We start from the raw sequence: 17,202 nt of genomic DNA, 5'->3' as shown, positions 1-17,202 counted from the left end.
AGCTCCGCCCACTGGCAAGTCTCTCTCCGGGCCTCAGTTTCCCCTTCCATTAAACGAGGGGCTTGGGGGATACCAAGGAGGGGTAACAGCTTAGTGAGGATGGCAGATTTCTTCTGGGGAGATGAAAACATTTTGAAAGTAGATGGCGTGAGTGGTTGCACAGGACTGTGAATGCACAAATGCCACCACATTATTCGCGTTGAAATAGTTCATTGCGTGCGATGTGAATGTCACCTCATTTAAAGTGTTTAAAAGGGGGGCCTGGGAGAGTGCAGTGTATGTGAGAATCACGTGGGACACCCACAGTCTCTGAACCTCGGTTTTCTTGCCGTAAACTGGCAAAGAGACCGTGTGAGCTGTGTTCCCTAAGGTCAAGAGATTCCAACAAGGAAAACCTGGGATTCCAGGGACTGGGATGAGGGCCGGGGACCGGAAGGGGAGGGGTATGTGGGGATGGCTTGGGGGCAGCCCAGATAAGGCTTTCAATACTGCGCAGCAGCGTCTACACAGGCAGAGATCCCTGCATCTCACTTCCCGCAAGGCTGACCAGTGGCCAGAGGTGGGACTGGCCAGGCTCAGCCCAACCAAGTCTGGGAGCAGAGGACACTGAGTGAGGGATCCCCGGGGCCACCCTCACTGGCCTGTGGCTCTCCTAACACCACAAGAGAGGTCCAGGAGCTGACCTTGGGTCCTAATGGTGGACACCTTCCTGGTTGCAGGCTGGCAGGGTGGTGTGGTGGTCAGTGTACTGGGCTCTGCGTCTCCGCCCCTACCTGCTGTGTGACGATGGGCCAGACACCTAACCTCTCTGTGCCTCTATTTCTTCAATGGCAAACAGGGACACTAGCAGCCCCCACATCCGGGCACAGTGGCCTGAAGGTTAAAGTCAAGGGCGGCACGAGACCTACAGCAAAAGCTCTGAGCAGGGAGGGCAGGGAGCTGCCCAGAGAGTTCCACCACCATCTCCCCTCTAGCCACCGAGGAAACCGAGGCTCATGGTGACCTGGCCCAGGTCTGTTGGACTCATGGTCCTTCTCATCCCCAAGATCAGAGGGCTGCCACCAGGGAAGGAGCTGGCCCCTAGACACAGCCCAGGAAGCACACAGGGAAGGATGCCCTGGGGACTTCGGTAGGGTATTGCAAAGAAAAATTTATTGCTATTTGAACCCTGCTTTCATGCCCCATTTCCCAGAAAATGAGCCACGGGAGACACCAGGAGAGGGAGGAGACCGTCCTCCTTGCACAAAACCCACTCCCTCGGATGCTGTCCTCAGCGAGGGTGGCTGGGGGCCAACCAGGGGGCCCACCCGCAGAGTGGCAGAGGAGGCAGGTTGACCCTGCGGACGTTGAGCTCTGTGGCAAAGGTCCTGGCCTTCTGGTAGAAGAGGAGCGACTTCTCACGGTCCAGGAGGAAGTTGTGGGAGACGGTGGCCGGCCGCGTGTAGATCTTCAGCTGTGCCTTCTTGTTGCCCAGGTCCACGGCGGCTGCCAGTGCCAGCTGGTAGTACTCAAACGGGTCCTGAAGGGGACAGGTCATGCTCAGCCAAAGGGGGACTCGGAGCCCGTGTTCCCAGAGGCCGTTCCTGTCTCCAGGTCATTCCACGTGTCCAGCCAATGCTGGCTCACCCCATGAGCCCCGAAACCTGTTACACTGCTGTGGTCTCAGCTGCAGGAAGTGGGGACGACCCTGACACCCCTGGAAGCCTTCCTGACTGCCCCTACGCCCCACTCACCCCAACCGTCCTGCCCCAGTGCCACCCTCTCCGCAGGCAGTGGCTGCTTTCCCCATGGGCTGTCAGGGCAGATCCTGCCTTCTCTGAGAGTTCCATGCAGGACCCGTGGCTCCGAGCCACAGCAGGGGCACAGCGTTGAGTGACCCAGGCTCCCCTCTGGCCCCTGTCCATGCTGACCATTTCCAGGCCCTCCCCGGGACGGGCCAGGTACAAAACCATCTCACAGGTGTCCTCTCTGGCAATGTTCCCTGAAATATTGACGGAGTGTGACGCCCCAGACATCCAGTCCCATTTTCAATGCATCTTTGGCCCAAACTCACCATCCCTGGGTTGGGATGCCGCCTCCCAGACCTCCTCCTTCACCCTCCCATCCCCCACCCGGCTTCTCCCCAGGCGCCTCCTCCACATGGGGGTCACCCAAGGAACCTCTCTGAGACCCATGCCTGGCCTGTCCCTCTTTACCATCTCAAGATGGCTCCCAGGGTCAAGGACAAAGTCCAAGATGCAGCAAGTCCATTCCCCCACTGCCCCGCCCCACACACGGAGCACGGGCATGAGAAGGCCCCGAGTCACCGCCACTGCTCATCCAATGCCCCCGGCCCAGCCGAACACTGGACTCTGTGCTGGGTGCGTGGCTGAGCCTAACGTCCTTGCTCCCAGTCTGAGGGACCTGGGAGTAAACACTGACCACACAGGGTGGCCCAGGCTGTGGCAGAGGGAAGCCCAGGAGCCTGTGGGGGGCCCAGGAGGCCCCAGACTCAGCCGGGGGTGGAAGGCAAAGGCTTCCTGAAGGGGTGGGGGCATCCCAACTAAACAGGAAGGAGCCAGCCAATGCATATGTCTCTGCGTGTGCCTGTGCGTGTGCTTGTGCATTTGTGTGCCTGTGTGCATGCCTGTGTGTGCGTGTGCCTGTGCCCGTGTGCATTTGCGTGGGCATTTCCATGTGCCTGTAGTGTGTGCAACAGCTAGTGAGTGGAAGGCTGAGCCAGGACACACCTAATCTTCCCTATTCCAGGGCTCACTCTCACGTGTACACTAAAGGCGACCCCATTTTAGAGGCAATCGGCAAAGATGCCCATTTACCCCTGCCTCTCGGCCAGCCTTCCAGGCCCCATGCAGCCCGGCGTTTTCTCCTACTCCTCTGGGCCCTGGGTCCAGAGCCTCCTATACAAGGAGGAGGGTGTAGCCTTGGAAAGACAGCCGCCCTTAGGGAATTCCAAGGGGGCCTCCCTGTGGGAAGCTGGCCTGCGCTGACAGCATAGTCACGATGAGGCCCAGAGGGCTGTGCGTGGGAAGGAGGTGAAGGAGGCCTCTGCCCCTCAACCCCAACCGTGGACTTTGGCCTCTCAGGTACTACTTGGTCCTTTCCTTCCTCCTGGACAGGCGGAGTGGGCGGCAGCCTTGACCAAGAGAGATAAAGGCCTCTTCTGGGAGGCCCGTCCCCCTGGGTCCCAGGCGAGCCCCTGAGTGGTGAGCAGCGTCCCTCTGGGTCTGACACTTGGCACCTCCCTGTCTGGCCGGGACTTGGTAGGCCACAGGGACCACTTCTGACCACCAGGTGTCGCCAGCACTGGGCGGGGGCCTCCCGGGCAGCCCCAGGCCTGCGGGTTGGGGATACGGGGCGAGGTCGTAGGGCTGCCCCATATCCTCAAGTTGTTCTAAGGACCCCAAGATCTCGGTCCCTGGACTGGAGTGCCCTGGCCCCTCAGCCCATAAGGAGCACTGATGCGGTGCCGGTGCGATGCTGAGGAGGGGTGGTGCCTGCTGGGCAGAGGGGTGGAGACACACCAGGTCTGAACCTGACAGTCCCAGCTCTCCACCCCTGCAGGGCTGGGGGCAGAGGGAGCACAGCACCTCCGCTCCAGACAGACCCGACCCAGCAAGGCCTCAGCCTGGCTGGCTGGGGCCCCGCCCCACTGCACCTGCCCTGAGCTGGGGTTTCCCTGTCTGTGAACCCGATGGTAAGACACTGGTCCCACCCCACCCTTCCTGGGTGATGTGAAGGTTCAAGGTGTCTCGGGACTCCAGGAAGGAGTTGCTCAGTACAGGCTGGCACCCTGGGCAGGCTTCCTAGAGGAGGCGCCAGGATTTGGGTTGGATCTTGCAACGTGGATTCAATGTCAAGGTGATGTGGTCCTCCGAAATGTCCTTCTCCTGACCCTGTTTTCTTTGTTAAATGCAACTTGACACTTGACTGTCAAGACTCAGTTTTGGTGTCACCTCCTCCAGGAGGGTCCCCCTGACTACAATCCGCCTTCTTTACCCAGGGGCCACCATTGCCCACTCATGTGTCAGCCTCCCTGGCTGAGACTGAGTTCTTGAGGGTGGGGCCTGGCCAGCTTGGGAGCTGGGTTGTATCTGCTAACATTGCCGGTTCCTCCAGCCGCATGCAGAGCTCCAGGGAGGCCACTGGGCCATTCCTAATGTAGGCTGGAACCCAGGCCTCTGGGGTCTGGGTAGAGATCCCACTCCAAGGGGGCCGGGAACACCCCGAGCCCTGCCCCTCCCCACCCACCTTCAGGTCATAGAAGATGATGTCACCGAGCACCAGGTACACCTTCACGTAGTAGAGGGTCTCCTCGTCGAACTCCAGTGGCGAGTTGCAGAGCTACAGGGCCTTGAGGTAGAAGTGCTCCGCCAGCTTGCCCTGGCCCAGCTGATGGTGCAGGGCGGCCAGCGGTGGTAGGCCACGTGCTCGTTCAGCCGGTCCCCTGGGGTGCAGGCCAAAGGGGCAGGTGTGAGGAAGTGGCTCCCTGGGGCAGGGAGGGCACAGGCCCCTCAGGAGCAGGTATGCAGACCCCGGGCAGCACCTGGCTTGCCTCCAGGCACCTGCGGTCACCTGGGCAGCTCTGGCCAGTCCCTTCCAGGTTCCCAGACTCTTTCCCATCTGCAAAGCAGAACTAATAAGGCCTGCCCCTGTCTACTGTGAGGCTTTGGCAAAGTCGGACTTGGATGGCCCAGCTCTGTGCCTACACATAGCCACCTGCCTTTGCTCACTGGTTTTAACCAGGGGAGCCCAAAAGCCATGCAGTCCAGGTGCTCCCGGGCACCCCGGCTCCAGGCAACCCACAGACGTGACATCCGACTCCTCCTGCATGTGTCACAATCAGAGCCCCCTACTTTGGGGAGTCAGCTGCACACCTACTGTGTACTGGGCCACGGGGCACAAGGTGCTGGGGCATGCGGCCTGCCTAGGGTTCCCTGTCTCTGGAGGGGGACAGACGACCCTGGCACAGCACCAGGGGATGCCCGGCCTTAAGGTGCCGACTGCTGGAAGGAGAACTGGGATTTTATCAGCCAGAGAGCCGTGTGGTTGATGAGGTTGGGTAGGGCACAAGAGAAAGGGAATGTGCCACTCAGCCTGGCACATATAGGGACCAACGAGATGCCTGGCATGTCTGGAAGGCAGAGGGCACACTGGGCGGCCCTTGTGGTCGGCAGCGGGAACAGGCAGAGGAAACAGAGCTCAGTCAGGCAGGGAGCTCTGCACTGCGTGAGACACCTCGGGCCGTGCCCCACAGCTAGATGGGCAAGCCAGTTGGGCAGATCTGCCTGCCTGGACAGGAGACCAGGAAAATCCAGCCGCTGTTTCAGCTCCTGCCCTGCAGATCTGGAGGCTGGGCTCTGGCAAAGTGTGGGTCCTGGCAGGGTGGGGGCTCAGGGGACTTACCCAGAGTGATGCTGGGTGCTAGGGCCATGTAGGCAAACTCCAAGCCGTCCTGGGGCTTCTCCAGTGTGGCCAGGAGTGCCACCAGCTTGTTGCACAGCTGTAGCTGCAGCTCCGCCTTGCAGTTGCCCGTAGTCACTGCCAGGGCCAGGACCCGGTCCTACCACACAGGCAGGTGGCTCAGGTTTCCCACAGCACCCACCTTGCCCAGTGCCCTCCTCAGAGCTCAAACATGTGCTTGGAGCTTCCCACGCCCCAGCTACCCCTGCACCTCCACACAGCTCTGTGCTCTGGGATAACACACAGTTCAGACACCCAAGTTGGGGGCTGAAGAGTCACCTGAGGCCCATCCAGCTACACCCAGCAGCCTCAGACCAGCCTCTCCCACCTGGGCACCAGGGGTCTGACGGGGGAGCCAGCACTCCTCTCTGCTCTAAAAACACCGCATTTATCTGTGCCCAGGGCTGAGCCACACCGTGAGCTCAGAGGAAGGAAGAAGCCGTCCCACTTCGGGGTGCAAGCAGACCTGGGCCTCCCACTGACATGCTGTGTGTCCTTTGACATGTCCCTGTGCCTCTCTGAGCCTCAGTTTCCTCATCTGGAAGATGGGGACAGAACTTCCAGCTCATGGTTGCTTGAGATCATCAGGTACAAGGGTAGAGCCATTGTCACATCCAGGCCCCAAACGTTTGTCCCGGGCAGGGGCAAGGTCAATATCATTCCCGGTGAGACCACTTGGAAACTAAGCATGTGCATGGGTGGCCCTGCCTCCAGGTGGGAGGCCTCTGCCCTGCCACACCTGTGCCTCAGCCCTCCAGGTGCTCCCGAGGCCCACCCACATCAGCCCACAGGCCAGCTCACCCGGTAGAAGGACACGGCTTTCTCCCGCTCCCAGGCCCCATTGAAGAAGATGTTTCCAGCTGCCTCAAACAGCTCCAGCCTCAGGCTGGGGTCGCCTGTGTACAGGACCACATTCTGTGCCACCTGAAAGGAGACAGAAGTTCCCTCAAGACCCACACCTGGCGAGGTGGCCACGCCCACCTTTGCCAGCCTCCTTCCTCTCACACACTACAGGTACACCTGAGCATTTTTCAGGCTCTGTGCATTAGGGATGCCCCCACCACTGGCGTGAGGACAATGAACTGATGCACCTGAGTGCCAGGAGGTGACTGAGCAGCTGCAGCCCAGGAGCCCGACACCCGTGAATCCTACCACCAGGGCTAGGCCTAGCCCACTCCGCCTGTACTCAAACCAGTCTCCGTGGCCCCCAGATAGCTGGGACCCCATCCCCTGGCTCCTTTCTGGGTTGCCACATCCCTGCCACATCAACAGTGTTTGTGGGTGGGCCTGGTCCCCTCTTGGCCATGAGCTCTTGATCCCTCTCCTCAGCTCAAGGAGGTATATAGCAGGTGCTCAATCACGAAAGCTTCACCAGGCTGGTGAGCTTCACAATTTGTTCCAGATCACACTGTGTTTGGGAAAGCCGCTGAAAACAGCCACTATGATAGATTCATTTTGTAAGGAGATGTGCCACGTGTCGCTTGGAGCAAGTTCTTCTGTGTGTTAACTGAGTGGTCACATTATTTGAGCATGTGCTGTACACCAGCAGGTGCTGGGCACTGTGAGGGACCGCGCCTCTGCCCTCAGGGAGAAGATGCTGGCCACTGGGGGAGGATGTGCAGGAACCAGTTGGAGGGAGGGAAAAGGCACACAACAGGTGCTCAGCAGTGGCTTAGGAATGAGTGGATGGATGGATGAATGGATGAGGAGATGTAGACACATGGATGGATGGATGGGTGTGTGGATAGATTAATTTTGGGATGGATGGATGGGTGGATGGATGGATGGATGGATGAATGGATGGACGGACGGATGGGTGGATGGACGGACGGATGGGTGGATGGATGGATGGATGGATGGGTGGGTGGGTGGAATGATGTATGTATGTCTGCATGTATGTATGGGTGGGTAGATAATGTATGGATGGGTGGAGGGTAGATGATGTATGTGCATATTGATGGCTAGATGGTGGATAGACGAATGTATGGATAAACCAATGGACAGATAGATGAATGGAGGGATGGATTAATAGGTAGAGTAGTGGGTGGATGGATGAATGATGGATGGATGGACGAACAGTGAATGGATGGATGGGAGAAAGGATGGATGATGGAAGGATGGATGGATGATGGATGGATGGATGAATGAATGGGTGGATGGATGATGGATGGATGGAAGGATGAACAGGTGGATGGATGGATGATGGAAGCATGGATGGATAATGGAAGCATGGTTGGATGATGGATGGATGGATGAATGGATAAATGGATATGTGGATGGATGATGGATGGATGGAAGGATAAACAGGTGAATGGATGGATGATGGAAGGATGAATGGACGGATGGATGGATGAACAGGTGAATGGATGGATAGACGGGTGAATGGATGGATAAAAGGATGGAAGAATGATGGATGGATGAATGGACAGATGGATGAATGGACAGATGGATGAATGGACAGATAGACGGATGATGGATGGATGGATGATGGATGGATGGATGGATGGATGATGGATGGATGGAAGGATGAACAGATGAATGGATGGATGATGGAAGGATGGATGGATGAATGGATAAATGGATAGATGGATGAATGATGGATGGATGGAAGGATGAACAGGAGGTGAGTGTGATGGATGGATGAATGATGGATGAATGATGGATGGATGAATGGTGGATGGATGGAAGGATGAACAGTTGGACGGATGGAAGGATGAACAGGTGGATGGATGAAAGGATGAACAGGTCGATGGATGGAAGGATGGAAGGATGAACAGGTGAATGGATAGTTGATGGAAGGATGAATGGACGGATGGATGGATCAACAGGTGAATGGATGGATAGACGGGTGAATGGATGGATGATGAATGGATGGATGATAAATGGATGGATGATAAAAGGATGGATGATAAAAGAATGGATGGATGAATGGACAGATGGATGGATGATGGCTGGTTGGATGATGGATGGATGAATGGATAAATGGATGGATGGATGGATGATGGATGGATGGAAGAATGAACAGGTGAATGGATGGATGATGGAAGGATGGATGATGGAAAGATGGATGGATGATGGAAGGATGGATGGATGAATGGACGAACAGGTGGATGAATGGTGGCTGAATGAATGGATGATAAAAGAATGGATGAATGATAGATGGATGGATGGATGGATGGATGGATGGATGGATGGATGGATGATGGATGGATGAATGGAAGAAAGAACAGGTGAATGGAAGGATGAACAGGTGAATGGATGGATGAACAGGTGAATGGATGGATGCTAGAAGGAAGGACGGATGGATGGATGGAAGGATGAGCAGGCGAGTGGATGAATGACGGAAGGATGGATGGATGATAGATGGATGGATGGATGATGGATGAATGGATGGATGGAAGAATGAACAGGTGAATGGATGATGGAAGGATGGAAGAATGGATGGAGGGATGGATGGATAGGTGAATGGACGGATCATGGATATATGGAAGATGGTTGGATGGATACTGGAAAGATGGATGGAAGGATGGATAGAAGGATGGTCGAACAGGTGAATGGATGGACGAAGAGGTGAACAGAAGAATGATGGATGGATGGATGGATGGATGGATGGATGGATAGAAGGATGAACAGTTGGATGGATGATGGAAAGATAGATGGAAGGATGGATGGATGGACGAACAGGTGAATGGATGGACGAATAGGTGAATGGGTGGATGGACAAGTGAATGGATGGATGATAAAAGGATGGATGGATGATAGATGGATGGAGGGATGGATGATGGATGGATGGATGGATGGATGGATGCTTGGAAAGACGAACAGGTGAATGGATGGATGATGGAAGGATGGAAGGATGGATGGATGGATGGATGGATTGAAGGACCCACAGGTGTATGGGAAGACGACGGAAGAATGGATGGATGGATGGATGGATGATGGATGTATAGATGGAAGGATGAGCAGGTAAATAGATAATGGAAGGATGAATGGATGGGTGGATGGAGAGTCAACAACACAGGGGTCCTCCTGCATCCCTTGCCACTCACCTGGATGTACAGGTCCACCAGCTCGCTCTGCCGCAGGATGTAATAGATCTTCCCTGCTTGCAGCCAGGCATGCGCCTCCTTCTCTTCCTTCTGAAGGTCAATGAAAATCCCCAAACTTCCTTGGTGTAGTCCAGAGTGGATTTGCAGGCCCTGGAATCAGACACAGGTGTCAGAACAAGGGCTCTCATCCTCCTGGAACCAGTCTGCCTCCTCCCGTGGGTCTGGTGACAGATGAATCTAGAATGTGCGGACTGGGAACGGCCCTCTTGTGTGTGCAGTGTTCTGCTCTTCCCAGGCTGCTGGGAGGGCCAGGGTGAACACACATGGCATGGAAAAGATGAAGGACATCCTTCAGAGGGAATCGAGCATCATGCTGCCCTGTGGCAGGAGGAGTGTGCTAGTCCATCTCCCCTGCCTCCCAGACATGACCTGTGTCTTCTCCAGACGCACCAGGAGCCGTTAGTGTTCAGAGGCTATCTGGGCCGATGGTTCTCAAGGTGTGCAGGCATCACAGTCACCTGGAGGCCAGTCCTTATAGCTTGCTGGCCCTGCCCACAGAGCTTCCGGCTCCACAGGCCTGGGGCAGGCCCTAGAACTCCCACTTGCCACAAGCTCCTAGGTGACATGGATGCTGTTCTACGGGTCCAGGGACTACACTTTGAGAAGCATGGCTCTAGCACACTGGCCCATTTTCCTTCTGTGAACCTGAGACCAAGACTGGAGGCAGTCTCCCGGGTCCCCATGGAATCTGGCTCCTTCCCTGCCCTCTCAGTAAGTCCGACACTCGAGGGGGTGTGACTGCAGCAATGTCACTGGGCCCTGTATGTGGGGTGGCCAGGGCCATGGTTACCCCACCAGGTCAGGATGCTTGGGGGAAGCCGAGTAGGCCACATATGGGACGTGAGACCTTGAAACCCTGTCCCAGGGAAGCAGGTGACACAACTGGCTCTGTCTTCTGTGGGAGAGAAGCCACAGGTGGCTGCTGTGGTCACATTTAAGGGGACAGATGAAGGCCAGGAGTGAAGATTCGGGGCAGGCAGAGGTCAGAGGACAAAAGCCATCATAGTAGGAAGAACAGCCCAGAGTGCACGTACTGCCTCTGCTGGGGTGGAGATGACCTTTGACCCAACAAGGGACGCTCAAGCTGGGACTCACGGGCCAGCAGCAGCCCTGGGACGACCCCAGGCCCACCAGCTCAAAACATCTGATGCCAAGGAACCAAATGATCAAAAGGAGAGGGGTTGCTGGTGTCCTGGGCCAGCTTCCCTTTGCCCCCCTCCCTGCCCTGCCCACCCCCACCTCCACCACTGCAAAGCCAGCCCTTACCGCTTGGTGCCCAGGGACAGGTAGAGTTGACTGATGGTCTCCAGGAGCTGCCCCTCCAGCACCTTGCCGGCCACCTTGCGGGCCAGGGAGAGCTGGAGCTCATGGTAGATGACACACTGGGCCTCGGTGGGCATGACGGTGCTGTAGAAGTAGCACAGCCGGTGGACGGCCCGCAACTGGCCTGGGCAGAAGACAAAATGGAAGACGTTAGTCTCCCAGCATCGAAGCGAGGCTGGCTGGGCTCGGAGGCCCCTGCGCCGTGCTTGCCTCTTTCACACCTCTGTGAGCCTGGGCCCCATAGGCGGGGAGACTGAGCGCAGACAGGCCATGCACCCGTGCCAGGGCAGACGCCGAGCACACAGTCACATGGGCACACCTTGGTGCAGAGGCTCATGGTAGGGGCCAGCCTTCTTTACAACTCCCAGGGCCGAGGTCCTGGCCAGGCTCGGCCCCTGCACCAGGCCATCTATTTCTGCTTCACAAAGCCCCTCAGGCCAGGACCAGGGCTGCCTTCAGCCTGAGCTGATGAGGCCAGGGGCACAAGTAGCCCCTGTCGCCGATGGAATGCTGAGAGAGCAAAGCCAAGCGTCATGTCTGCCACACACGGCATCATGTTGGGGGAATGGGGTTCAAAGCCGGCCCCTGGTGTTCCCACACATGCTTCTCTCATGCAACCAGGCTCCCAAGCCACATGCTCACTGGCCTCTCCCAAAGCCAGGGCGCTGGGAACGGTGGAAAGTTTCTGATTTTCTAGTGCCAGAAACATTCCGGAGATTAACACAGGAAACCAGGTACGCCGAATGGACATCTGTTACACACGCCACCCAACAACAGCTGAATACACAGTCCTCTCGAGCACCCAGGGGACATTCCCCATGACAGACCATGTGCCAGGCCACAAAATGAGCCACAGTGAATGGAGAAGGACTGAGACCGAAGCAGAGGTGTTCTTCAGCTGTACTGGCACGAAACTGGAAATCAACAGTGAAGGAAATGTGAGAAATTCAAAAATATGTGGAAATTACACACTCCTAAACAACCAGTGAGTCAGAGAGACCATCAGGGAAACTGAAAACTAATTTGAGAAGAATGCAAACAAATGCACAGCCCGGGACAGCGCAGTGGTTCACGCCTGTCATCCCAGCACTGTCGGAGGCCAAGGTGGGAGGATCGCTTGAGTCCAGGAGTTTGAGATCAGCCTGGGAAACATGGTGAAGTCCCGTCTCTATAAAAAAATAAAATATAAAAATTAGCCGGGTGCAGTGGTGCACGTCTGTAATCCTAGCTACTTGGGAGGCTGAAGCATGAGAATGGCTTGTACCTGGGTAGAAGTTGCAGTGAGCCAAGATTGCACCACTGCATCCCACCCTGGGCATTAGAGCAAAATTCTGCCTTTAAAAAAAAAAAAAATAGCACAGTGTATCAAAAATTCCAAGATGCAGCTAAGGCAGTGCTGAAAGGGAAATTTATAACTGTAAATGTCTACATTCAAAGAAAGAAGAAAAATCTCAAATCAAAAACCTAACCTTCCACCTTGAGAAACTAGAAAAAGAATGAACTAAACCCAAAGCAAATAAAAGGAAGAAAATAATAAACATGAGAGTGGAAATGGGAAGTAAAAATACAGAGAATGGAAAAACAAAAGAGATAATCAACAGAACCAAAAGTGAGTTTACTGAAAATAATAACAAAATTAACAAATCTTTCACCAGACTGACCAAGAAAAGAAAGATGGGACACAAATGACTAAAATCAGAGACTGAGCTCCATGGCTGACGCCTGTCATCCCAGCGCTTTGTGAGGCCGAGGTGGAAGGATGGCTGAGGCCAGCATTCAAGACCAGCCTGGGGGAACATGATAAGACCCCATCTCTAATAAAAAGAAATAAATAAAAAATTAAAAACCCAAGTTTCTCAAATCAGAAATGAAAGAGGAAACATTATTGCCGACCTGACAGAAATAAAAGGATTCCATGAAAACACTACGAACAATTGTACACCAACAAATCAGACCATCTAGACACAACAGCCAAGCTCCTAGAAGGACACAAACTACCAAAAGTGACTCAAAAATGACCCCGAGTAAGCATGTGGGGTAGCAGCCCCGCCCTCGGTCTCCTCGACCGTTCAGCGCGGGGTGGGGAGACAGGAAAGCATGATCCCCCTTCCCTGGCCTGCATTTCCAAGTCTGAATCCCCCAGCACCCCGGGGAGGGCCTCCTAGGAGGAGGTGCCACAGGCTATTATGCCACGAGCAACCGGAGGCTGCAGTGGGGGCTGGGGCGCTGGATTCCTGGAGGGTCTCCTTCCAGTCAGAGAATGCCCCTGGGGAAGAAGCCTGGGTCTGAACCGGGGCCCCTTCACACGGTCCTTTCCAAAATCTCATCCCTCCTAGGGCCAGGAGTGGGTGCCAGGCCTGTGCTGGGAAATGGGCAGATTTGGCCACAGCCCCTGGGACTCTGGTCCAGGCCACAGGAGGCATCTCTGAGTGGTCTCACTATGCCATGACAAACCGCTGCAAGGCAGAGGGGACCCACAACAGTATCCCTTGTCTCGGCCATTTCCCTGGACTCAACTTCCTCATCTATCCTCTGCGGCCTAGATTTCAGACAGCCCTGCCCACCTACTGTCTGTCTGTTCACTGCTCAGTCTGCAGTGACTGTTCGATAGCACTCCATGGCTCCCCAGTGCTCTTGGGGAAAAGGCCAAGCCACAGCCTGAGGCCCCAGGCCCTGCTTAGCTCTCCAGAAGAGCTTCTCACCATCCAGCACCCAAACCACCCACTCCTAACTCTGCACCTCCCTGCATAAGCCCTGCTCACTCACCCCCGCTCACACCCCACTTATCCCCGCTCACACTTCCGCTCACTCACCCCAATCACACCTCCGCTCACTCACCCCCACTCAGTCATCCCCGCTCACGCTCCCACTCACTCACCCCATCACACCTCCGCTCACTCACCCCCACTCACTCATCTCCATTCACACTCCCGCTTACTCACCCCCACTCACACCACCACACCCCACTCATCCCCGCTCACACTCCTGCTCACTCACCCCCATCACACCTCTGCTCACTCACCCCCACTCACTCATCCCTGCTCACTCACCCCCATCACACTTCCGCTCACTCACTACCACTCACTCATCCCCGCTCTCTCTCCCGTTCACTCACCCCCACTCACCCACCCCCACTCAATCACCCCCGCTCACACCCCCTTCATCCCCGCTCACTCATCCCCACTCGCTCACCCCTGCTCACACCCCACTCGTACCCGCTCACACTCCCACTCACTCACCCCCATCACACCTCCGCTCCCTCACCCCCACTCACTCACCACCACTCACCCACACTCGCTCATCCCTGGTCCTTCACACAGGCTACACCACCAGCCCCTCCCCCACCACCTATTACTTGACTAAATCCTCTCAACCCTCTGGTCCCAGACTAAAGAGGCTTCCCTAACCCGGGGCCAAGTGCTGGCCCGCCATCACACCACTTACCCTTTTGTGGTTTCTCTGGCCTAAAGCTCACATTCCCATGCTCAGTCCCTGCCACCCGAGGACCCCACAAGCCCCATTTGTGGGTGGGGCCTGGCACACAGTGCACAACGAGCTGCTTTTGCATGAACTGCTCTGCGGCTTTGGGCAATCACCCGCCCCGTGTCCTCTGTGAAGTGGGATGACAGGTGCGCAGGCTGCCAACATACCAAGCAGATAACACGGGCACAAGAACCGGCGTTCAGGGCCTGGCTCATGGAGGGGCCCCAAGTCCCAGCTCAGCAGAGCCTGCCTTGATCCCAGGGTTATGGCTAGGGATTCCCAGCACGCAGGACTTTCCGTGCTCAAGGCAGCATGGTCCCTGGGCAAACTGGGAAGAGCTGGCTGCCCCAGTAGGGCAGACAGCCTAGCCCTGTGTGGGAACCGCCTGTCTCCAGGGCGCTTGCCAACATCTGCTGCTGGCCGTGACTCAGCACTTTCAATGGTGGAAAAACCACCACTTGTTTCTGAATCACAAACCCCAGGTGTGCCCTGACCCGAGTGGCCCCGGAAGGAGCACATGAGGAACCGGGGCACTCACTCTCCACATGGCCCATCCCCACAGTGACCAGAAGGGCCCACTCATAGTAGCCCTTGCCCTGCTGGGCCGGACCCTGGTGGGTGCAGAGGTGGCCCAGCTGCAGGAGCACGTGGTGAAGTCCCGGCCACACTCCCTGCAGGACAGCCTCGATAACAGCCGTACGGCCTCCAGGAGGTAGTGCTGGGCCATGCTGCTGGCACCCGCGTGCAGGCACAGGGTCCCGAAGTTGGCCAGCACCACTGCCTGGTTCCTCCGCTGGCCCAGGTCCTGAGCTGCCCGCAGGGTGTGGTAGTAGCCCTAGGCTGCCTGTCTCGTCCGGCCCAGCAGGGCAAGGGCTACTATGCCTTCAGAGCCACGTCTCTCTCTTGTCATCTAACCCATTTAAACTCTCCTTTCAAACTCTATGCCAGACCTAACCACTTCTCACCTTTCTCATCATTTCCAACCAGGTCCAGCCCTCATCATAGCGCTCTGGGTTACTGCAAAAGCCTCCAAAATCGCCACGCACAGTGGCTCATGCTTGTAATCCCAGTACTTTGGTAGGCCAAGGTGGGTGGATCATCAGAGGTCAGGAGTTCAAGACCAGCCTGGCCAACATGGTGAAACCCCTTTACTAAAAATACAAAAAATTAGCCAAGCATGGTGGTGGGTGCCTGTAATCCCAGCTATTCAGGAGGCTGAAACAGGAGAATCACTTGAACTCAGAAGGCAGAGGTTACAGTGAGCCGAGATCGTGCCATTGCACTCCAGGCTGGGTGACAAGAGCGAAACTCCATCTCAGAAGGTTAAAAAAAAAAAAAAAAGCCTCCCAACCCACGTCTCTCCTTCCACCTTTCACCCTGCCCTGCATTCTACCTTCCACTCTCAAACATTTCAGAAAAAAAAAAAAATTATATCCACAGAGAGAGAAAGAGAAAGTACAAATGGGGTGAAATGTTTGGGGAATCTGAGGGAAGAGTATATGGGAATTCTCTGTACTATTTTTGCAACTTTTCCATAAGTCTGGAGTATGTTGAATTCAAGAGTTAAACAAAGAAAAAACAAAAACAAAAATAAAACACTGTCTCCCTTTGTGAACCCATCCTGTCTTTCCCCTGGCAACTGAAGGACGCTCTCAACTAACACATCTATTTTTTCATGAACACTAAAAGAACCCTTGCCTAGTTTTGACTTTCTGTGCTTGGCAGTAGAAGTGTGTGTGTGTGTATATATGTGTGTGGTGTGTGTGTATATATAGAGAGGGAGAAATACATATGTGTTTATATATATATAGTATATTTACATTGGTAATGTATATAAATATAAATATATGTGTGTGTGTAGATATATATAATACATACCCCATAGCCTGTCCTTAACCGGCTTTAAACTTAGTCGGAAAAACACATACGTAAGCAGAGAATTTCAAAACAATATGATGAATATTTTGATCGTTGGATGTGTTGCTATGGAACACGCTGCTAAGACACAAAACCTCCTAGATGGGGCAATGAATGAATGAAGTTTTGCACCTATAGGCACCCCCTCTGATATCACCTCAAACGTTTATAGTTATATGCATTTGCTTCCCCCAGGACCTCTGTTTCATAAGGGTTAGTCCTAGAGCCCAGCGAGTTCCTACTACAGCTGGCACACATATGCCATTCAAGAAACAGTGGCTGAGTGAATGACGAGTTAAGAACCATTTGTCAGCCAGTGCTCAGTAATACAACATGCACTGGTATGCAAATTATATTTTTGTTGAAAACAAGGGCAGGTTATCTTTCCAGAGAAAGCAAACCTCAAAAGCTTCTTTACCCTAGTAAAGCGCGTTCTAAGAAGCTCCCCTTATATAAAAGAAAACCTCCTCATTCGTTATCAATGGCACGTAAACCTAATAAGCCTTCACCTCTGATGACATCTCTTCCATCCCCAGGGCTAGATGAAGGAGGTTCCGGAAACCCTGGTAGTTGTGAAGGTGGCTCCCAGCTCTGACAGTCTTGAACCCTGTGGGCGCGGGGGTCACACAGCAGAAGAACAACAGAGGGAAGCATCATCAGGCTTCGAATCTGTTTGAACCAGAGATGGCAAATAGGCTGCAGCCAACTGAAAACACCAGAGATTCATGGTGGCCACCTGAGGGGTTGTGCTCTTAAAAAACAAAAATTAAAATTAAAAACTAAAAAATTAAAAAAGGAAAGGGTCAAGAATCCATCAGGTCTGACTGAGACGTGTATCAGTGACTAACACCCCGTATGGTAAAAGTACTCCGGTGCGCTTTGGGTACTCACAGCTGCAGCAGTATTCAAA

General features: G+C 54.8%; 1 protein-coding gene across 2 annotated transcripts in view; it reads right to left on the bottom strand.

The window, feature by feature from the left end:
• Window positions 1-1,130: 1,130 nt before the first annotated feature.
• Window positions 1,131-17,202, bottom strand: part of LOC139361105 (SH3 domain and tetratricopeptide repeat-containing protein 1-like) — a 51,544-nt gene continuing 35,472 nt past the window's right edge. For both annotated transcript variants that reach the window (XM_071089592.1, XM_071089591.1), the window contains exons 2-7: window positions 10,836-11,016; window positions 9,510-9,659; window positions 6,262-6,384; window positions 5,404-5,560; window positions 4,249-4,444; window positions 1,131-1,519 (exon numbers count right to left, since the gene is read on the bottom strand). In XM_071089592.1, the coding sequence (XP_070945693.1) occupies window positions 6,342-6,384; window positions 9,510-9,659; window positions 10,836-10,969 (327 nt within the window). In that variant the 5' untranslated portion in view covers window positions 10,970-11,016 and the 3' untranslated portion in view covers window positions 1,131-1,519; window positions 4,249-4,444; window positions 5,404-5,560; window positions 6,262-6,341. The remainder of the gene's footprint in view (window positions 1,520-4,248; window positions 4,445-5,403; window positions 5,561-6,261; window positions 6,385-9,509; window positions 9,660-10,835; window positions 11,017-17,202) is intronic.

The sequence above is a fragment of the Macaca nemestrina genome (assembly GCF_043159975.1).
Source record: "Macaca nemestrina isolate mMacNem1 chromosome 8 unlocalized genomic scaffold, mMacNem.hap1 SUPER_8_unloc_3, whole genome shotgun sequence".
NCBI classification, from domain to species: Eukaryota; Metazoa; Chordata; class Mammalia; order Primates; family Cercopithecidae; genus Macaca; species Macaca nemestrina.
The sequence above is the reverse complement of the archived record's forward strand: the minus strand, read 5'-3'. Positions and strand labels throughout refer to the sequence as shown.